The sequence below is a fragment of the Sus scrofa genome, chromosome 6 (assembly GCF_054392235.1).
Source record: "Sus scrofa isolate SSC_HxYL_T2T_F1_AM1 chromosome 6, Sscrofa_HxYL_maternal_Yorkshire_Landrace_v2.0, whole genome shotgun sequence".
NCBI classification, from domain to species: Eukaryota; Metazoa; Chordata; class Mammalia; order Artiodactyla; family Suidae; genus Sus; species Sus scrofa.
In genome coordinates, this window is record NC_139388.1 from 146,134,638 (window position 1) to 146,159,091 (window position 24,454).

At 34.7% G+C, this 24,454-nt stretch overlaps 1 protein-coding gene across 1 annotated transcript in view; it reads right to left on the reverse strand.

The window, feature by feature from the left end:
- Positions 1–867: 867 nt before the first annotated feature.
- LOC106507647 (uncharacterized) overlaps positions 868–24,454 on the reverse strand; it is a 209,155-nt gene continuing 185,568 nt past the window's right edge. Inside the window, exon 5 of the mRNA XM_084965714.1 lies at positions 868–4,866. Coding sequence (XP_084821840.1) covers positions 4,787–4,866 — 80 coding nt within the window. The 3' untranslated portion in view covers positions 868–4,786. The remainder of the gene's footprint in view (positions 4,867–24,454) is intronic.

Below are 24,454 nucleotides of genomic sequence, written 5' to 3' on the forward strand. Positions count from 1 at the left end.
TATCAATATAATTATTAATGACAATATAATATTAAATATATTAATTAAAAATATCAATATTATACTATATATATCAATATCCTGGTAGTCTATCAAATAATAGTACTGCCCAAGACTGAATAAGCCCAGATTTCTCTTGAATCTCCACGGCCAAGGGTAAAACAGAATAAGTATATTTATATGTACAAAAATGTTTCCTTGAAGGTTAAAGAAACACTTTTAGAAATACTCTGGGAGTTCCTATTGTGGCTCAGAGGATTAAGGATCTGGCATTGCTGAAAGCTGGAGCACAGGTCGCAGATGTGGCTCAGATTTGGTGTTGCTTTGGCTGTGGCACAGACTGCAGCTACAGCTCTGATTTGACCCCTAGTGTGGGAACTTCCATATGCTTCAAGTGCATCCATAAAAAGAAAAAAAAGAGAAATGGTTTGAAATTATTGGGTCCACTTAAAAAAACTCTAAAATACAAAGAATAGGTCAGATACAATCTTCCAAATTTATGACCATCAGAAAGAAAGTTATAGTATATTTTTACTGTGAAAGCAACCATAAAGCAAAAAATCAAGATGTATTTACAGGAGAAATTGCTAAGAAAAAATAAAGCAGCCAAAAACTAGACTGATCAGTCTTGTTCATAACTAGGTTGAAAATATCCAACAAGAATGTGTGTTCTCGACAAGTATTCCAAGAAAATACAGAATATTTTAAAAGAATTTCTATTAAGTTTTCTTTTTTTTTTTTTAACAACAGGATGCTAGAAAATCTTATTCCAAAGACCAGAAGTTTCAATTGTAACATATGTGATTTTTTTCATTCCTTACTAAGCTGATGTCAGTGTGCAAAAAGTAGAAGCCTAAACACACATTGCATGTGCTTTTGTACATTTAATGTATCTGACCTTTACACCACATGAGCTTACAATTTAATTATATGATGGTACTAGCAAGACTACAAAATAAAATCACTTAATAGTAAAACACACATGGAATATAATGTTGCACACTGTGAAGTATAGCCAATATTACACAGTATGACTCCTCAAGCATTTGAAAAAACATTCAGCAGAATAACAGCTTTTGAGAGAGGAGGTATTTTTAAGAGCAAATAAGGTCAAAATTTAATTAAGGAGTGTGAAACACAGCCTGGTATTATTAATCAATATAGACTATAAATCCTGTAATGACAGCTCTTAGCAGTTAAAGCAAAGATTTACATAGCATTTCACTTAAAATAGATTTAAATAATAATGGAATTATTTGCGTTTTGTTAAATGATTTCATTACAAATAAGATTTTGGTAAGAGAGGGATGGTATGAAAAAGGTCTCAAGTTTATACTTTAGTAAAGATTTCAAAGTACTTTGGAAATTGAGTATATTGTAGAATGAAAGAAATGTATACTTATTTTGGCTTTTAGTGTAATACATTTACATGAGAAAGCAAAATTCCTCAGTACCCAGGTCTGAATTAAATATCTTATGTGATGTTTCTTATATAAAGCTGCTGGAATAATACACCATTCTAAAACTTAGCAGCTTAAAACAACAGGGATATACTATTTTCATGTTTCTGAAGTTGACAGGGCTCTTTTTCTGATCCAATGGGTTCACTCTGAGGTTGTGTTCATCTAGACAGGCTGGGCTGGAAGATCCAAGATGGTCTCTCTTCTATCTGTCCATGGTCCTTGGAGTTGACTGCTCCAGTCAACTCAGCTATTCTTCCAGCTGCCAGCTCTTCCTGTGATGCTGCCTTCTCCAGGGCCTCTTCATAAGACCTGCCTCCAGCAGTAGAGGCAGTACTGACTTATAAAATGGCTCCTGAGTTCCAAGTGGGAGAATTCTGGGAGGGTGAGCCTCAGTGCGGAAGTACACGAATGTGTCAAGTCTCTGCATCACTTTGGCAAATGCCTCACTGATCAAAACTTCGATATGACCAAACCCAGACTCACTGTGTGAGGGCATTACAAAAGACACAGATGTGAGACGGAGGGGGCACATTCATTGCTTTTTCTTAATATAACAGCCTATATACATGAGTTATCTTTTTACATGTATACAGAGTCTGAGACATTAAATTGCTATTTTACTGCATAAGAGGCAAAAAAACTGGTTATCCATTTATATCCTAAACAGAAATAATTCCATAAATAAGGTATACTGCAGGTGAAGAGTATTTTTTTTAATAATTATTACTTTGTAATAAAAATCCAAAGAGAGTATTCTAAAATCAACTGTTAAAGTGGATTTTTAAAATAATAAAACCAATTACCACATATGTGCATTCTGTAAAAATCATTTTCATAGACACTTAAGGAAGGCCCAAATTAACATAACCAGGGTTTTAAAAACCTCATTCACTCAAAAAGTCCTCTTGTTGATGTTTATAAGAATTATAAATAATAATAATAATGCATATAAAATTGAAAGTTAACCTAAGCATAGTAACTGATGGTTCTACTGAAAACAGCCAAACATCATACATTTGCTTAAATGCATTGATAAACTTTAAAGAACATTAAGTGAAGGAATGAACTGTCGACTAAAAATTGACACTTGCCGTCTGCCTCCACAAGGATTAAGTCACTAGTCATTGCAGCGGGTGACCTTCATCACACCTTGAAAGAAGTTCAGGGTGGAGATCAGGAATGAGGCACTCTGTGTTCTGGGAAAAATTGGCAGAACAGGCTTCAGGTAGTTAGATATATTCAGGAGAAGATTTTATGCGCCCAAATTCTTGCATGTTCTCATATCTAGCAAAGCACTAAAATCGTTAATGGTGACATCTGCTCCTCATGCACAGCAGCAAGCCTCTGTCAAAACATGCACTTGATCACACATAAACCCCCTTCGCTAAAATCATATATAGTACTGATCTTTCCCCTTACCTCTTTGGAGGCGGTACCACAGAGCTATCTGAGATAGCTATAGGCTATAGTCCTCATTTTGCCCCAAATATGTTAACTCACAACTTTCACATTGTGTTATTTATTTATTTGTTTGTATGTTTGTTTTTTGTGGACAGAACCAAGACAAGTTTCTGGGCACATTATTTGCCTTTTATCTTGAGGTCATTTGATGAAGGAGGTGAACTTAAACTTTGATCTTTAAGGCCCCCAAGGGGCCTTGAGAACAGCAAACAAAGCCTGTGGTCCTGCAATTTCATTATAGGAGTGAATTCAAAATAAATCATCCCCTCCTCAAAAGTACTACAAGGAAAGTTGCTTGTCTCGAATTTGACACTAAAGAGAGAGGGGAAAAAAATCTTCCTACAGAATTCCTAGTCCCAAAATATTCCCTCAAAGCAGATTTGGAATGAAAATGCAGGCTACATGGGTGGTCCACAAAACTTTAGGTGAAGAATTTAATACAGTAACCCTAGACTGATGACACACATTCCTGAAATAAGCAAATTTTAGTACACTCTAGAGGAACCCATTTTCCTCCTAGAACTCAAAGAATTTTCACAGATAAACTTCTAAAAAATATAACTTCACAGTCAGACATGAAAGGAAAACAAATTACTATGAGTGAGAGACAGATGGCAAAGTCACAAAGCAAAATACACAGAAAAAAATTCTCGTTCTGTTATTATCAAACTGAATAGATGAAAGGAATTGAAATGCAAAGATGGACAATGAAATTTTAAAATGTGACTAATTAGATTAAAAGTAATTAAAATTTCTGCAAATGGAAATTATATTTTTTAAATAATCAATTAATATAAGAAAATGGATATAACTGAATTTGAATAGTGGTCATGAAATAGTATGGACAATGCCTGGATAGCATGATTAAAAATGTGGAAGAGAGGGTAGAAGACAGGTAGAGGCTAATACACGATGATTCTGAGTTTCAGAATAAGAGGAGAGAATGAGGCAGCAGCAATAGTGGAAGAGATAATATCTGAGATGTTCCTGAACTGATGAAATATCAGATATACACATCTGGGAATCTATGGATCCCAAGCAAGAGAAATAAAAACAAATTCAAACCTGGAGAGAAAAAAGGTAAAGAAGTATGAATTAGACGGTTAAAACATCTGTAATAAAGAGCTTTGTCCATTTTTGATGCTGCTGACAGCTTTCAAGGGCCACATCTGTATAAGGTGATAAGAAAGCCTTGGTGCTCTCTTCTTTGGCATTGGCAAGAAGTTCAAATTATGCGGTCCCACCTCTTACTTATAATAAAAATCTAGCCAGTCTTTTTTCTCTGCTCTTTCAGAACATTTTTTAGGTCACTTTGGGAGCCTGCCCTACCCTCCTCAGAAAGCCTCATTATATGAGTAATAAACTTATTCACATGTTCTTGGGTCATGTCTGCAACATCAGTCTCAACATGAGAATTAAATTTAGGAGTTCCTAGGTGGTCTAGTGGTTAGGACTCAGTGTTTCACCACTGTGGCCTGTGTTTAATTCCTGGTCTGGAAACTGAGATCTCACATCAGGTTGCTGCATGCTACAGCCTAAACAAACAAACAAATAAACAAATAAATTTGGGTAAAGGTTCATATTGGTTGAAGAGATAACCACAACAACTGGTACAGCAAGCAGTGTGCCTGGATGGGACCACCACCACTACCAGGGATATTTCTTCTCTCTTGGGCTTGCTAACTGGCTCTGCTGCCTACTGGTGCTTGTTTGCATTGCACTTACAAATCCTACCAAGTCTCTGTTTAGATTTAACCAACTGTCTCAGTTAGATCGAGCTGCCAAAACAAAATACCATAGACTGAATGGCTTAAACAACAGAAAGTTATTTCTCACAGTTCTGGAGGCTGCGAAGTCCAAGATCAAGGTGCTAGCCAATTTGGTTTCTGGTGAGAGCACTCTTCCTGGACTGCCAATGGCTGCCTTCTCACTATGGCCTCACCTGGCAGAGAGAGAGAAAGTGAGCTCTCTAGCATTTCTTTTTATAAGGACCCTACTGGATCAGGGTTCCACCTTTATTACCTCATTGAAACTTTTAATTTCTTCCTATAAATGCCCTATATCCAAGTACAGTCACAATGGGAATGGGACTTTAACACATGACTTTTGGGAAGACACATACTTTCAGTTCATAATATCTTTTTTATATAAGTTTTATAATGTTTAGAGACAAGACCATAGAGTTATTGCCTTCCTGCAAATGAATTGGAGAGTATATCCCATCCTGGACTTGTGTGTCTTGATTCCAGGATAAGCCACGACTGACACTAGGGTCAGGGGAATAGCACTTCTGGTGACCACTGCATGTGTGTTTCCGCCAGGCATTAGTCCCATTCTATAGAGGGTTCAGGGGAAAGACAAATACCCTGAGCACTATGTGAGCCCATTGAAAGCTGGTTCATGTGGAGAAAGAGAAATTACAATGTAGTACGCTGAGGTCATGCTTCTAACAGTAAATGGCTCACTAGGACCCTACAAAATGCCACTACTGCAGCTGCTAGCTATGCTTCTGTTGCAACAAAGACCCTGATCCTCAGGGTTATAGGGCATATAGTCATGGCATCTCTGTGGAACAGCCACTGACTCAATATTGGTGAAGTTTTCTGACCTTAACACTACTGATGGGAGGCTCTCTGGAAGGAGGATTATACATATATGTAATGATATAAAACCATCAAAAAAGACAAAAAACAAAAACCTTAATATAGGGTGAGGAAATGAAAAAAAAAGAAAAAGAAAAGAAAAAAAAGAAAACAGAGGAACAGAGTCCAAAATTTGGCCCAACAGAAACCACAAATTCATTTATGTAGCAAAAAGATAACATGGTGCTGACTGGCATTTTGCCTTTATAACACAGGTTCTACATTAACTTAAACACCAACTGAAATTCACCAATTGGCAAACCTTGGTGGCCTTAATCATTATGGGGACTGAAATTAGGGTTATTCATGGAGATCCCATTAAATTTAAATAAGGTACCCCTATAATGTTATGGGAGTTACTGAACATAAAATAGAGGAAGAACAGGTATGCTTTACCTTAGCCATTGAAATTATTGCTTTGCCTAAATTCCCTGTAGTCATAGTGCCCAATTTTCTAAAATATCCCGTGGTGGTCAAGGCTGCTCTGACTCAATGAGCAATAAATTAGAATTAAATTAAGTCTTTGGCACTTAGAATTGGCTTGATAAAATGAGACTCTATGGACATTTCCCCAAGATAAAATAGTTCATACAGCCCAATATAAATGAGAATAGGGCCTTCAAGGATGGAAACCCATTATATAAGACCTATTTAGAGGAGGGTTGATTACTTCGACTGCTTCTCTAATTAACAGCCCTGCATTTAAACTTGGAAAGAATGAATGGCACTTCATAGTGGGTTACTGCAATGTTATTGCTGTAGTCACACCTATTAAGGCCTCCATAAACAATAGTATCAAAATTACTGACTCTAACCAGCAACTGATAAATACTATGTAGTCATAGATTTGGTTAATATGTTCAGTGTATACTTTAATAGCCTCTCAGATGCAGTTTGCTTTCATAGTCTAAGGGACACAATAATGCATCTTATCTGGTTACTCCTGGGCTACCTCAACACCCCTGTGATCATACATAATCTTTGCAGTTATGATCTTAACCACATTCAACTTTCTCCAGGAGCACAGGTATGCTATGCCTCTGATGACATCCTTCTCCAAGGAGATTCACTTCATATATTCATTCGGAACACACAAATACTCACCAAGGGGTTCACAAAAATGACATGGGTCATTGTCCCACACATAGTACAGGTCCCCACCACTTTAATTCCTGAAAATTATTGGATAAACTGAGAGCTTCTTCACCCCAACACTGTCAAGAAATAGCTATGGACCCTCTCAGCACTCGTGATGTTAAAGCCCAAGATCTTTTAGGCTTTGAGTTCTGGAAACAACATATTCCTCATTTATAAGTCTTACTGTTACACACAAATCAGTTCACTATAAATAGAACATCTTACACCAAAAGGCTTTAGAATCTGTCCACATTGCAACAGACTAGGCATTTCCATTAGTGTACCCATAAAGATTCCTTTATTCTAGGGAGTTGCTTTAGCAATCTCCTCTCATTCCTCTTAGGGTCTTTGGTTCACCCATGTTGTTCATAAGTTGCTCATGGGCTTCTGGTACAAGAAATCACCCTCATTTTTGCTGCATCCAATCCATTAAAGTGGCAATTGCTGGTCATACGCTGAGCTCTCTTGAAAACAGAAGCTTTTCAGGACCTGAGCCAATGACCCTTCATACACAGATGCCCATTAAGCCATGGGTCATGGAAGCAGCATCCCATGAGTTTAGCTTAGTCAGAAAAGTCTACTTACTACAAGATGGAGCCAAACCTGAGCCTTCTGGCTGAGCCCACCTGCAAGAGTGGGGAAAAAGAGTAGGAGGGAGGGTACTGTTCTCTCCTCATTCCCTTGCCAAATGCCACAAAGATAGAGGAGCTCACCCCTCTTCTGCACCCCTTAGCCTCTTGAGGAGCCCCTTGATATCAACTGAATGTGCATCAAAGGGCGTTTATAAAAGAAGGATGGGAGAGCCACAATTAAATGAGATAAAGCACACTGGATAATTGCTGCTTTTCATCCTTTAACTGCATATTCTAGAACAAGAATGGAACCCAAGAGTCAGAACAGTTATCTCAGAGTCAGTCAAACATCCTAACACAGGATACCCTGGCCAACAATCAGCCCCATCTATACATTTTTACTGACTTTTGGGTCTCAATTAGTCAATGACAGCAGCAATTCCTTATCCAAGATTTTGCCTTTGGAATAAAGAATTTAGTTATATCTTGTTTCACAGACACCCAAAATACAGAGGACATACATGTCCCTGCATGTGCTAAGTCACCGGACAAAGCCTCACAAAGATATTCCTCATTCCTTCCAGAGTTCCAAATATATCAGGTAGTGGCCAAGGCACTCATTTCACTTCTCAGAATCTACAATGCTGGGTTCTTGCACAAAGAACTCAACAGAACTTTCGACAGTCTTACCAGTTTCAGGCTATAGGCCTCATAAACCATCATAATGTCTTACTTAAATGAGGTCAAATTCAATTAAATGAAACATGGCACTTTTTAGTCCTCAGTCAAATATCAGGAATAAATTGTAACAAAGAGTGTGACTCCATTTTTGATGCTTGACTGCTAACAGCTTTCAAGCCCCACCAATCTCCTTTCCCCTTCGGTCCCATATCTGGGCAAGCTGATAAGAAAGATATCTGTTCCTTCCTTTAGCACTGGCAAGAAATTTAAATCAGAAATCCAGGCCAGCACACAGATACCCGTGCCCTAGTCCCAAACCTGAAATAAAAGCCTACCAAATCTCTCTTCTCTGCACCCCCAAAATATTTTGAAACCAGCTGGAGAGCCTGTCCTTTTCTCCCCATGAAGTCTCATTAAATGACTAATAAACCTTTTCATTCCCTCTTGGTATATGTGCAGTGTCATCGGTTTTGATATTCAAAAAAAATTTGGGGTAGGAGCATCTGTCCTATCTCTGTAAGTGACTACAACTCATCTATTTTTTAATCAAATAAAAATTAATTGAAAATTAAGTTAAATTTATAAAAGTGAAAGTGTTCTATGGAACTTGTACTATTTGAAATCAGAATGAAAATATTGAGCATATGCCAAATTTGATAAGTTAATTCCACATGTTAAAAATTTCTAAACTAACCTTGGAAAATATCTATGTATAACTTAAAATCTAGTATAGGAAAGCAACTGATGTGAGAAAAAAAATCTATTCACTATAAGGTAAGAATTAAGGAAAAAAACATATAGAAATGATAATGAAAAGCATAAAATGTTAGAAATTAAAATTATAATTACCCAAAATGCAAATTCACTGTTACCATAAAAATATAAGAACTTACAATTCATATTTTTAACTTCTGCTCTATACTATCAGTAAGTATATCCTCAATTTATGAATACCTACATGCTCAAAGTAAAAGGATAAAAAAATACAAAGCAAATACCAATTTTAAAAAGCTGATGTAGCAACTAATATCAGATAAAACAGACCTTAAGACAAAAATATTAGTAAAGAAAGAAAACATTATATAAGAAGTTTAACTGTGTATGCATCCAATAATATAATATAACATTATATAAAGCAAAATGACACAGAGAAAAAATAAATACATCCCTGATTAGAATGGGAGATATTAATGTATTTTTTCAGGAATTTCTGCTATGGTACAATGGGATTGGCAGCATCTCTTCAGCAACAGGATATAGGTTTGATCTCCAGCCCTGCACAGTGGGTAAAAGGATCCACCACTTCTGCAGCTGCAGCATAGGTCACAACTGCAGCTCGGATCTGATCACTGGCCTGGGAACTCTATATGCCATGTGGAGGCCAGAAAAAGAAAAAAAAAAAAAGTATTTTTTTCAGTAATTGTTAGTTAAAGCAGCAAAGTATGAATGTCCTAGATGCTCTAGAATTTTGCCAAGAATTAGCATGGTCAGTCTTCACATTAGCTATTTTTAAAAATGTATAGTAATACAATATCTGATTGAGGTATTCCTTCCTATTTCTCATCTGTATATATACTTTGGTTAAGTGTCTGTTCAAATCTTTTTGCTTACAGTTTTGAGGTTGTCTTTTGTTTATTCTTGTTTTTTTTTTAATTGAAGTATACTTGATTTACAATATTATATAATTTCAACATAACACAGTGATTCAATATTTTATAGATTATATTCCATTTAAAGTTATAAAGTATTGGCTATACAATATATCCTGGTAGCTTACTTATATCATATATAGTAGTTTATACCTAATCTCCTATCTTTCCCCTCCACCTTCCCTCTCCCCACTCATAACTACTAGTTTGTCCTCATTATCTGTGAGTCTGTTTTATTCATTTGTTTTATTTTTTTATTCTACATATAACTGATAACATACAGTTTTTGTTTTACTCTGACTTATTTCACTAAGCATAATACCCTCTAGGTTCATCTGTTGTTGTAGATGGAAAAATTTCATTCTTTTTAATGGCTAAGTAATACGCCATTGTACACACACACACTACATTTTCCTTAACTATATATGCAGGTATATATATATGTGTGTGTGTCTGTATGATACATCTTCTTTATTCTTTCATCTGTTGATGAACACTTAGATTGCTTCCATATCTTGGATATTAAAAATAATGCTGCTATAAACATTGGACGCATATATCTTTCTGAATTACAGTTTTTGTTTTCTTGAGATATATGCCCAGGTAGAAAACTGATGGCTCATATAGTAATTATGTTTTCAGCTTTTTGAGGAATATGCATACTCTTTGGAGTTTTGAAAGATTCTCATACATTCTAGAGGCAGACCTTTATGAACTACATGATTTGCAGTATTTCCTTCCAGTGTATGGCTTTTCTTTTAATTCTTAGCATTATCTTTCAAAGATTAGATTTTAATTTGGATAAAGCCCAATTTATTAATTTTTTCTTTAATAGATTATGTCATGGCTAAGAAATCTTTGCCTAAGCCAAGTATGCAAATATTTATTGTTATGTTTTCTTTTAGAAGTTTTATAGCTTTTGGCCTAATGCTATAAATTTTCTCACAAATACTGTTCAGTGAAAACTCAACCAATTCAGATATATTATTTTCATTTTTATTTTGTTCAAAATAACTTCTAACTTCTATTTTGATCCACTGTACGTATTTTATTCAATTTTCAAATACTTGGTAATTTCTCAGAGATATTTCTATTGTCTATTTTAAATTTAATTTCATTGTAGTCAGAAAACACACTTTGAATGAACTGAATATTTTGAAAATTTATTGACATTTGTTTTGTGGCCAGATATGATCTAACTTAATATCTAACTTAATATGTTTTTTGTGCAATTGAAAATAATTTCATGTTGGATGTAATATTATAAAGATGAACATTAGTTGATAGTTCTGTTCATATCTTCTCTACTCTTATTGATTTTTCTGAAAACTTGCTGTATCAATTATTGAGAGAGTGGTACTGATATCTTCAACTATAACCATGGACTTGCCTATTTCCCTACTCAGTTCTACCAATTTTTGCTTCATGTTTTTTTAAGTCCTGTTATTTTCATAAACATTTAGAACTTTCAATGCCTATGCTGATATAAAATAAGACCCCTAAATAGTAAATATGCCATGTTCACGAATGGAGAGACTCAATATGACACAGATGCTAATTTTTTCCATATTGACCCAAGGATTCAACACTATTTTCTTCAGAATTCTTTGCCTTATCTTATGCTTCTTTTATGAATTTTACTAGTTATTTTATAATGAAGAATAAATAGCTCAGAGAGGTCCAGACACTCTGAAAGAAAAGATAAGGGGGATACTTGTCTTTACAGATGTTAAGATTTAACTATGAATTTATAATAATTAAAACATGATAGTACAGTTCAAGAAGAGAAAATTACTAATTGAACAAAATAAAGAGCCAAGAAATCAACTCATAATTATATAAACTTGAGTACATATGATAGAGTTATCTCTGTAGATCAAGAAACAATGAATTATTTATCCAATAGTGCTATGGCAAATCTGCATATATAAAAAAACTAGGTTGCTATCCTGTTCCCATCATAAACAAAAATCAATTTTTATAATTAAAGACCTAAGTATGAAAAGTAACAGTAAAATATGGGAAAACAATATAAAAAAAACTTTCATTTTTGGGTAAAGTTGGATTTCTTAAACAAGACATAAAGCTCAATTTGTGAGGCAAAGAATTGATAAATTTAAGAAAATTAAATAAAAACTTCTGTTTAAGAGAATTGCTTTAAAGAGAATAAAAATTCAAATTATGGATAGATGATAAATGAAGAAAAGAAGTTATATACAGGATCTTTCTTTCCTTTTTTAGTTGCACCCACAGCATATGGAAATTCCTGGGCCAGGGACTGAATCCAAGCCGCATCTGTGACTTATGCCATAGCCGTGGCAATGCTGGATCCTTAACTTGCTGTGTCTGAATAGGGATCAAATCAACAATGCCACAGAGACAAGTGGATCATTAACCTACTGTGCCACAGTGGCAACTCCAAAGAATATATTATTTTTAAATCACCGCAGAAAAGAAAAGATAAGCATAAATGAAAGGAACTTTAAGAGATATAAAACACACTCAACCTTATTAATGATCAGGGAAATAGAAATAAAATTTCTAATGAACTAATATTCATACCCAACAGATTAGCAAAATTTAAGAAGTATAACTACTTTGAAAAAACAATACATTATTATTTTATAAAGTTGTATTCTTATTCTCTGTGATGCAGCAATGTCAATTATATGCATATCCTAAGTAAACTTATATGTGCCAGGTGGACTGTTTAAGAATACACATAGCAACATTACTTGTAGTAGCAGAAAACTGTAAAAAAATCCAAAATATCCACTGGGGGTAAAAAATAAGTTAATAAATTTTAATATATTCATATGCTAGAAGACTATGCACCAGTGAATCTGAATAAATTATTGCTACATGCTAAAACATGAATAAATCTTAAAAACATAAGATTAAGAAAAGAAGCTAGTTGTAAACAACATTACAAAGTGTGATTATGTTATAATATGAAGGACATGCAAAAGTAAACACTGTATATTGTATAGAGATACAAATACACGCTAAAACTAAAGGAAAGAGAGGGAATAACAAATGCAAAATTCAGGATGTGGAAAGAAATAGAGTAGGATTTGAGAGGACGTACAAGAGATTGCCAAGTAAATGGCAATATTCTTTTTTTAAAAAAAACTATGTGATGGATATATGTATTGTATGATATACATTTTATAACTACTACTTTATAAAATAAAATTTTAACTTAAATAATTTAAAACTTCTTGAAATAAAAAGTTACTATGAAAAGTTTTTGGCAGGGTTTAAGCTTTTAAAAATATCATAAGAATAGAAGAAAGAAAAAGGTAAAAACCCAATAATTTCCTTTGAGATATCACGGAGTATGGACCTTCCCCCCACCACCACCTAGCAAATCACCAGAGCTATTATCATTTCATATATGTGTCTTTGGAGAATGCTGATTTTTTAAAAATTATTTTATTTTTTTTCATTTGTAATGATTTTTATTTTTTCCATTATAGTTGGCTTACATTGTTTTAATTAGTAGTCATTGTTTGAACCAACTGCACTGTTATTCTATAAGAATCTGATGAGATATCTTAGGCATAAATGCATGCAATGAATGCTTATATATCAGATATTTTCCTCTGTATATACATTCAGACTTTCAAACAGCTCCATATGCTGCTTATATGTTTTTTGTGTGTGTACATGAAAGTATGTGTGTACTGTTCATTCTCAAGTAAATTACGCCATAAGCTATATTTTTAGTCAATTATTTTAAATTTTTTTTTTTTTTTTTTTTTTTTTTTTTGTCTTTTTGTCTTTTGTTGTTGTTGTTGTTGTTGCTATTTCTTGGGCCGCTCCCGCGGCATATGGAGGTTCCCAGGCTAGGGGTTGAATCGGAGCTGTAGCCACCGGCCTACGCCAGAGCCACAGCAACGCGGGATCCGAGCCGCATCTGCAACCTACACCACAGCTCACGGCAACGCCGGATCGTTAACCCACTGAGCAAGGGCAGGGACCGAACCCGCCACCTCATGGTTCCTAGTCGGATTCGTTAACCACTGCGCCATGATGGGAACTCCTATTTTAAATTTTGATAGAAGAAAATAGAAATATAATACACTGATATTTGTTTTACATTTGCATATAAATTTGTACAAGATTTTTGTAAGAAATCGCTTTTTATTTATTGTTATGACTAAAAATGGGAGTGAAGAAAGAAAGAAAGGTCTCATAGTTTCTAAAGATAGAATATCTCTACATATCATCACTAAAGCAACTGAATAATGTCTGTTATAAGAAAAATAAAAATTCATAATTTGTTATGAATATACAAACAGGAATATTAAAGGTAAAACTATAACACTAGGAGAACCAAATACAACTTAAAAAATGAATGCATGACCTATGACCTAAAAATCAACTTAATTATGGTTTGTCACAATAGTTCTTTTTGAATGAAGTCCAATTTTAATTAAAATCTTCTCATTCGATCAGATGGAGTTGCAGATGAGATTAGTTGAAACTATCTATTGTTCTTATTCATTTTAATGTACTGCCTTTCAGCAGTAAGGAGATATACAAAAGAAAAACATTTCACTAGCTCTTCAAAGAGGGCTGCTATGATTCAAAATTTAATTAAATTAGATTAGTTGCATACCATTTATATTACTAAAAATCTCGAGCAATTTCTGAGCGGTTTCCTCTTCCTCATATCCCATGCTTACCCTTACCCACCATGCCCAAATTCAAAATTACTAAAGTGATGGTGAACTCATGTTTTTCTTTCAGTGAACAACAGAATATTTCTTACAGTCTTACTTCCCTTTCAGCTGGATATATAAGACTCAATCAACAAGTAACTTAATATCCATGTTAACAGACTAAACAACTCACCAGTTCAGAAAAAAAGTTCATTTGCAGTTTTAAATGGCAGTTATGAATAATCTGTCTTTTCTTTATAGCTTCTGTGCTTAAAAAAAACACATACACACTATACTTTGCATATTTCTCTGACCTGCTTCCTATGCATACAGTTGGACAAAATATATCTAGAAATAGCAGATCCATTGTATATATATTTCTCTGACTAAAGTTAATCCAGCCACCAGGTATTTAAATATTATCTTTTAGCTGTAGGACAACACTGTCTGAGGGATCCAATTTGGATTTCTATGTACATGTTGGCTGAAAAGTGCAACAATGTCTGTATATTCGATGTTATTTTTAAGCTGCTAAATTATTGAGCAACTTGTTGTGTGGCACTAGATAACAAATAATGATTTTGGTAACTGGGCAGAAAGCTGCAAAACTTTGAGGAGAACACTAGTGAAAATGTAAAGTGCCTTGAAGAAATTGTATCAGCTATATGATGGCTTTGAGGAAGTTATAGTGAGAGTTTAGAGGACTATAAGAAAACTTCTATTGCAAAGTAGAGGATAGGGGCCCCTGTATTAATGGTTGAAAGTTCAGCAATGCTGTTTATGCTAATATAGGAAGTACAAAATGTATTTAATTCGCCAGATGATCTAGCTAAAAAGATTTCAACAAAGAATGCTGAAAGTGCTACCTGGTTTCTTAAAAGTTTCTTGTTAAAAGATACGAGTAGAAAGAGATAAGAATTATTAGACAAAAATGACCCAAGACTTAGTAGTTTTGATATTTACAGTGCCAGAGTTCCCACTGTGGCTCAGTGGTAATGAACTCGACTAGTAACCATGAGGATGCGGGTTCAATCCCTGGCATTGCTCAGTGGGTTAAGGATTCAGTGTTGCCCGTGAGCTGTGGTGTGGGTCACAGAAGCGTCTTGGATGCTGTACTGCTGTGGCTGTGGATTTGGATTTTGGCTATTCTTATAGGCATGTAATGGCATTAATTTGCATGTCTCAATCAACAGCCAATCTAAGAAAGAAATTGAAATTTTTATTGGAGCCAACTTGAGGATTATAGTCTTTCAGAAATCTCTGAGGACTGTATTACCCATCAGATATCAAAGCACAGTTATACATGTTTTTGAGACAAATGGTCATAAATCAAATAGCACACTGACATTTTATATAATCCATATCTGCAAAGCAAGCAATGGGTCACCTTAACCCCTTACAAGATTAAGAAGGAAAATTGTAACCTCCTAAAGAAGTTGGGTTAAAGCAGATGCACAACAGACACTAAAGGTAAGGGAGGAGGCCCAAATGGGCAGAGAAAAATTTCACATTTAAATTTTATGTGTCTTGCCACAAAATATCAATTTTATTTCATCACCCTAATGACATATGAGGTGGAGTATCTTTTCATATACTTATTTGCTATTTGTATCTCTTCTCTGGTTGAAGTGTCTGTTCAGAATTTTTGCCCATTTTTAATCGGGTTTTGCATTTTTTGTTGTTGTTGTTGTCTTTTTTTTTTTTTTGTCTTTTCTAGGGCTGCACCTGCGGCATATGGAGGTTCCCAGGCTAGGGGTCAAATTGGAGCTGTAGCCGCCGGCCTACACCAGAGCCACAGCAACGCCAGATCCGAGCTGCATCTGTGACCTACACCACAGCTCATGGCAATGCTGGATCCTCAACCCACTGAGCAAGGCCAAGGATCGAACTCGCAACCTCATGGTTCTTAGATTCGCTAACCACTGTGCCACTACGGGAACTCCAGAGTTTTCCATTTTCTTATTGTTGAGTTCCTTATATATTCTGTATAAGGGCTCTTTATCAGATATGTTTTTGAAAATATTGTCTCCCAGTCTGTGCCTTGTCTTCTCAATTCCCTTGATGATGTCTTTTGCAAAGCACAGCTTTTAATTTCAATAAAGCCTAGATTTTCAATTAATATTTTCATGGATTATGCCTTTGAAGTTTTGTCTTAAAAGTCACCACCATTCTTGAGGTCATCTATATTTTCTTCTATATCATCTTATAGGAGTTTTATAGTTTTATGCTTTACATTTAGGTCTATGATCAATTTTTAGTTAATTTTTGTGAAAGGTATCTAGATTCATTTTTTTTGTATGTGATGTCCAGTATCTTTTCTCCAATGGATCGTATCTATTTGTCAAAACTCAGTTGGCTATTTACATTGGTCTGTTTCTTGGTTATCTAGTCTGTTCCATTGATTTGTCTGTTCTTTCACCAATGCCATACTATCTTGATTTCTGTAGTTTTATAGTTAATCTTTATGATATTATAATTTATAAGAATCCTAGATCTAGCAAAACTATAGTTACAAAATGAAATTAAAATAACGATTATTCCCACATAAACAAAACTGAGAGAATTTGTTACTGGCAAACCCTGATTAAAAAAAAAAAAAAACGAAAAACTGAAGGAAGTCCTTCAGGTTGAGAGGAAATTTCAGCAAACAGTAACTCAAATCAAAAAGAAATAATTAAAAGCAGAGGAAATATTAAATATATGAGTAAACATAAAAGACAGAAAGGAGGAGAGAAAGGAGGGAGGCAGAGAGACACAGAGAGACAAAAGGAATTTCTCTTTGATTTTCTGTATTTCTCAAAAAAAGCAAAATTTTTCTACTCTCTCCGTAGAATTTTCAATCTTATTCAAAGTGACATGAAACTAAAAATGTTTTAACTTATTTTGACAGCAGTGCCTTTTGGTCCATTAGTTTCCACATCCTAAACTCTTAGAGCAATTCTGATTGTTGCCTTAGTATTTCGTTTTTTTCTGCATTTTAGGGCCAAACTCGCAGCATATGGAAGTTCCCAGGCTAGGGGTCGAATTGAAGCTGCAGGTGCCAGCCCCCACCACCACCACCACCACAGTCACTGTACTGTAGGTGCAGATATAGGCTACACATCTGCAATCTACATAGCAGCTCACCGCAATGCCAGGTCCCTAACCCAGTGAATGAGGCCAGGGATTGAACCCAAATCCTCATGGATACTAGTTAGGTTTATTACTGCTGAGCCACAATGGGAACTCCTGCCTCAGTATTTTTGATTCAAATTCGTTTTGTACCTATGTCAGCCCCAAATTTGGGTTATTGCATTTGAAAGCAGTTATTTTATTTCTCAAGAAATAACAATGCTTATCTTTTCATAATTTATTAATTCATTCTATTTATTAAGTAATCACTCTGCTATTTTTTGGACTTATATTAGTGAAAATGATATTTATATTTCTGCTCTCATAAAGCTAATAATTATCCAGATGATCAGAAATTAAAGAAAAATATTATACTTTTTTCAATTAAAACCATAGTAAACTCTACAAAAGAAAAGATAGAACATTTAATAGATGGTCAGAGAAAAATTCTTTTATTTTATTTTTTGGCTGCGGCTGGGGCATGTAGAAGTTTCCCGGTCAGGGACCAAACTCCTGCTACAGTAGCAACCCAACTTGCTGCAGTGACAACACCAGATCCTTAGCCCGCTGAGCCACAAGAGACCTCCATGTCTTTGACTTTTAAATTAAGCTTAGAGGATGTTTAAAACCATAATCTCATACAGAGTTGCAAACCATAGGACATTTAACTAAAGTATCTTGTTTTTAGTTGATTATATTTTTAAATCATTTCCAAACCCCAGAAACACTTCATGAAGAACCGTAGCACATTTTTTTCTTCATCTATTGTCTACTCTTCGAATGAAAAACCTGTTTAAACTAAGCTGATCTCTCTCCAATCCCTAGAGATGGTCTTAGAGCATATTTACATTATTGGAACACTCGATGTTATTGATCTGTGGGTAGGAGCCGAGTTGGAATCTCTCTTCAGCAAAGTTTTCCCTTTCTATATCTTACTAATTGTCGGGGGAAAAAATGACATGACTGCAGATCTTTAACATGCCATCCATTTTAAAACAAACTGCAAGTCTGCAAGCCACAAAAGAAGGTCAAATGAATAGCCTCAATGCCATATTGCCAACACTCTCTACTACCTGAATATTTAGGCCATTATTTTTAATTGCATCTCTAGATACAAAAAAGGTCAGCATGCCATATTTTCAAAGCTATGCTTAAAACTTAAAAGGAAGTACTGTGTGAACCACGAACAACTTAACTAGTTCAAATTTCAAGCAACATATAGGTTTTTATAAAGCATATAGTATTTCTAGTAGCAAATAATGTAACATTTGCAAACTAGCAAAGTATTACCGATTTCCATATTTATGTAATATTTTCAGTAGGTGTAGCAGAGATGAACTCTATTGTAAATTGTTTGTAAAATGTTTCTTATTTCAAAGACATATGTGATATAAAATCCATCAAAGGAAAAATATATTTATTATGAGAAAAAATATGTTTTGTAAATGTAAAGCTTTAAAGCTGCAAAAATGACAACTCTCCAAAGTATAAATATCTATGATTTTTAAAAAATTGTCTTTCGTAAGCAAAATATTATAGCTGTATTGCATTAAGATATCACTCTTTTAAAAACATTAAATAATTATGCAAATAGACTCAAATAGGATTTTTTAATCATGACAATAGATGAATCTGGTGTAACTACAAAGCCAGTTCTTGTTCAAATTTTGATATAAACATCAAAAATTTTTACTTAACATTACGCCTAAGATCGGAGTTGTGTAAAAAGAATAGTATTTATATGTTATATGTAATATATCATATGACATAAATATATTTATTGTAATATATTTTTATTTATTTTTCTTTTTATAGGCACACCTCTGGCATATGGAAGTTCCTGGGCTATGAGTTGCACCTGGGGCCTATGGTGTAGCCACAATGACAGGATCTGAGCTGGATCTGCAATCTACAATGCAGTTTATGCCAATGCTGGATCCCAATCCACTGAGCGAGGCCAGAGATCAAACCCTGATCCTCACAGAGACAACGTTAGGTCCTTAACATGCTAAGCCACAATAGTAACTCTTATAAATTATTTTTATTATAAGAATAATAATTTAAAGAAAACCAAGACAATATTTATTTGCAGACAGTTGTATATGTAGAAACAACCCTAAGAAAATCTATAGGCAAATTATCAGAAGAAAATTCAGAAAAATTTCTAGATGTGAGATCAATAGGCAAAAGTCAACTGTATTTCTATAGATCAAAAATTTTTAATATAATTTTAAAGTTATTATTTCAAATATGATAGCATTTTAAAAAGTATTTAGGAATAAATACGTGTATGATCTTACAAAATTATAAAACTTTAATAAAGAAAGCATTAAAGAAAGATTAAATATTTTTAGAGCTACATCATGTTTATATATAAAATGGCTCAATATCATGAAGATAACAAATTTATACATAAACTTAAAGCAACTGCAGTGACAATGCCAGGGTGATTCTAAAATTTCATATAGAGCAAAGAGTCAGATGAAGCAAAATATTCCTAATGAAAATAAAATAAGACTGTGGAAATTATTTTACCATTGATAACAAGACTTATAATAGTCATACTAATTAAAACTGTAAAGCAGTAGCAGAGAAATCAACAACTAGCAACAGAATAAAATATTTCAGAACAAACTATATAATGAAATATAATGTGTTATAAAAGTTGCATTGCAAATCAGTGGAGAATAGCATGGGGTATTCAATAAATGGGGCTGGAAATATCCATATAGAGCAAAATAGATTTTAATTACTACCCCACAGAATACACAAAATAAATTCCATGTATGATTTTGTGAAGAGTCAACTTGGCTAAACTGAACTATGTTTCCTAGAATTTCTTTCTGTGTAAGTTTTTGGTGGTTAGGTTTGGCCACCAGAGAAATCTGAAATTTCAAATTTGAGACCTGAAAGGAAGGAGAACAGCAGCCATTGTTTACTCTCTGAAAGTTAATGGAGGTTAGGCTCTCTTGCAGCTCATGCGCATTTTTGCAATGTGCTGGTTGACTTTGTTGGCATAGAAGAGTAGCTGAGTACCATAGTTCCTTTAGTGCCAATGGGAAATCTTCCTTTACCTTTTCCATATCCTAGGTCAGGTGCCATTTTAGCTGCATAAAGAGTGGTAGTCAGTATCTCCTGCAGGTCATTGTCAGCTGCAAGGATGGTGGCTTGGAAAATGAGAGAGAACAATGCTGCCCAGTGAGAAACAAAGGTAGGTTCCAGTTTGTTCCACACGGTTCCAGTGTTGCCTGCCCTCAGCATTTCATATCTTCTTTCCTTGCCTACTGTCTGCCCTAAGACTTTAGGCTTAGCATGAGATGCATAAAAAAATGTCAGAAACAAGACTGTTTTTGCCAAATTCCACAGTGACACAAGATCAGGTCCTTAAAGAATTGCCATTTTCTTTGTCATTTCCAGTGGTTGTGATTCCCTAATTATACTATTGATACACCACTTTCATGTGGGAAACAAAATTATAAAAATATTTATGCAAGTTCCTGGGCCAGGGATTGAATCTGAGCCACAGTGGTGACTTATGCTGAAGCACCAGATACTTTAACCCATTGCAGTGATCCAAGCTGCTGCATTCAGATTCTTAACCCACTATGCCACAGCAGGAACTCCTATAAAACTTTTACAGGGTAATATGGGGGATATTTTTGTGACTTTGATAGAGAAATTTTTTTTTAAACAAGACGCAAAACCATAAAAAAGATACTGGCAAATTCAATAATATCATTTAAAAATTTTTGTCAAAAGAGATAATTTGAAAATGAAAAGGCAAATCCCAGACTTGGAAAAAGATATTTGCAATAAATAAAACAAATGATTTTTATCCAAAATATTAAAAAAGACACTCCCACACATCAAACCAATAAAAAAAAAAAAATGGGAAAAGGGGAGTTCCCATCATGGTGCAGTGGAAATGAATCAGACTAGAAACCACGAAGTTGCAGGTTCAATCCCTGGCCTTGCTCAGTAGGTTAAGGATCCGGTGTTACCATGAGCTGTGGTGAAGGTCACAGATGTGGCTCGGATCTGGTGGTGCTGTGGTTGTGGTGTAGGCTGGGGGCAATAGCTTTGATTTGACCCCTAGCCTGGGAGCCTCCATATGCTGCGGGTGCGGCCCTAAAAAGACAAAAAGGCAAAATAAATAAATAAATAAATAAAATTTTCAAAAAATGGGAAAAGGATATAAATGGGTTATTTACCAAGGGTTTACCTCAAATGGTCAGTAAGCCTATTAAAAGATGATTAATCTCAGAGATAGGAAAATGCCAATTAAAATTAAAATAAAACCCTGCTATGTAGCACAGGGAACTATATTTAATCACTTGTGATGGAACATAATGGAAGATAATAAGAAAAAAATGAATGTGTGTATGTATATTTTTATATATATATATGTATATAACTGGGTCACTTTGCTGTTCAGCAGAAATTGATAGAACACTGTAAATCAACTATAATAAAAAATTTAAAAAATAGTGTTATACAAAAAAGGTAAAATAAAATAACTTTCACATCTCTTATACTGGCAAAAATTAAGAATTCTGACAATATCAAGTGTTGACAGAGGTGTACATAAAAGCCACCTGGTAGAAATGTAAAACCACCCAACATTCATTCATGATAAAAACTCTTACTAAAGTTGGTATAGAGGGAACATACCTTAACATAATAAAAGCCATTTATGACAAACCCACAGCAAATATAATACTCAATGGAGAAAAGGTGAAAGCCTTCCCACTAACAACTGGAAGAAGAAAAGGATGCCTACTCTTATCAGTTTTATTCAACAGAGTATTGGAAGTCCTAACCGCAGCAATCAGAGAAACAAAAGAAATAAAAGGTTTCCAAATTGGAAGAGAAGAGGTAAAATTGTCACTGTATGCAGATGACATAATACTATTCATAGAAAACACTAAGGACTCCACACAAAAACTACTAGAACTGATCAACAAATTTAACAAAGTGGTAGGATACAAGATTAATGTTCTGAAATCAGTTGTATTTCTATATACTAACAATGAAATATTAGAAAAGGAATACAAAAATGCAATACCTTTTAAAATTGCACTCAAGAAAATTGAATACTTAGGAATAAACCTGACTAAAGAGTTGAAAGGCTTATATGCTGATAACTATAAAACATTAATCAAGGAAATTAAAGAGGATTCAAAGAAATGGAAAGATATTCCATATTCCTGGGTTGGAAAACTTAATATTGTAAAAATGGCTGTACTACCCAAAGCAACCTACAGATTCAATGTAAGCCCTATCAAATTACCCATGACAAGCAATCCAAAAATTTATATGGAACCATAAAAGACCCAGAATTGCCAAGCAATCCTGAGGGAAAAAACCAAGCAGGACACATAACTCTTTCAGATTTCAGACATTATTACAAAGCTACAGTCATCAAGACAATGTGGTACTGGTTTAAAAACAGACATACAGACCAATAGAACGGAATAGAGAGCCCAGAAATAAACCAAGACGCCTATGGTCAAGTAATCTTTGACAAAAGAGGCAAGAATATAAAATGGAAAAAATCCAGTCTTTTCAACAAGTGGTGCTGGGAAAATGGACAGCTGCATGTAAATCAATGGAACTAGAACACACCCTCATACCATGCGCAAAAATAAACTCAAAATGGCTTAAATATTTAAACATAAGACAAGAAACCATAAGACAAGAAACTGTAAAACTCCTAGAAGAGAACATAGGCAAAGCATTCTCTGGCATCAACCTTACAAATGTTTTCTTAGGTTACTCTCCCAAGGCATCAGAAATAAAAACAAAAATCAAACAATGGGACCTAATCGAACTTATAAGCTTTCATACAGGAAAGGAAACTAAAAAAAAAAACAAAAACAAAAAAACAAAAAAATGGAGCTCCCCTTGTGGCTCAGTGGTTAACAAATCCGACTAGGATCCATGAGGTTGGGGGTTCGATCCCTGGCTTCAGTGGGATACAGCATGGCCATGAAATGTGGTGTGGGTTGTAGACACGGCTCGGATCCCCCGTTGCTGCGGCTGTGGCATAGGCCAGTGGCTGTAGCTCCAATTCGACCCCTAGCCTGGGAACCTCCATACGCCATGGGTGCTGTCCTAGAAAAAGACAACAACAACAACAAAAAACCCAACTACAAAATGGGAGAAAATAATAGTTGCAAACAATGCCACCAACAAGAGCTTATTCTCCAAAAATATACAAACAACTCTTACAACCCAACAGAAAAAAAAAAAAAAAAAAGAAAGAAAGAAAAATGGGCAGAAGACCTAAATAGACATTTCTCCAAAGAAGTATACATGGCCAACAGGCACATGAAAAAATGTTCAACATCACTAATTATTAGAGAAATGCAAATCAAAACTACAGTGAGGTACCATCTAAGCGCCTGTCAGAATGGCTATCATTACTAAGTTTACAAATAACAAATGCTAGAGAGGGTATGGAGAAAAGGGAACCCTCCTGCACTATTGGTGGGAATGTAAACTGGTACAACCACTATGGAAAATAGTATGGCGGTGCCTCAGAAAACTAAATATAGAACTACCATTTGGCCTAGCAATCCCACTCCTGGGCATATACCCAGACAAAACTCACTAAAAAAGATACATGCACCTGTACATTCACTGCAGCACTATTCACAATAGCCAACTCATGGAAACAACCTAAATTCCCATTCACAGACAACTAGATTAAGAAGATGTGGTATATATACACAATGGAATACTACTCAGCCATAAAAACAAAGTAATGCCATTTGCAGCAACAATGATGGACCTAGAGATTCTCATACTAAGTGTAGTCAGAAAAAGAAAGACAAATACCATATATCACTTATATCTGGAAACTAACATACAGCACAAATGAACCTTTCCGCAGAAAAGAAACAGACTCATGGACATGGAGAACAGACCAAGGTGGAGAGGGAGGAAGTGGGATAGACTGGGAGTTTGGGTTGGTAGATGCAAACTATTGCATTTGGAGTGGATAGGTAATGAGATCCTGCTGTATAGCACAGGGAACTATATCTAATCACTTCTGATGGAACATGATGG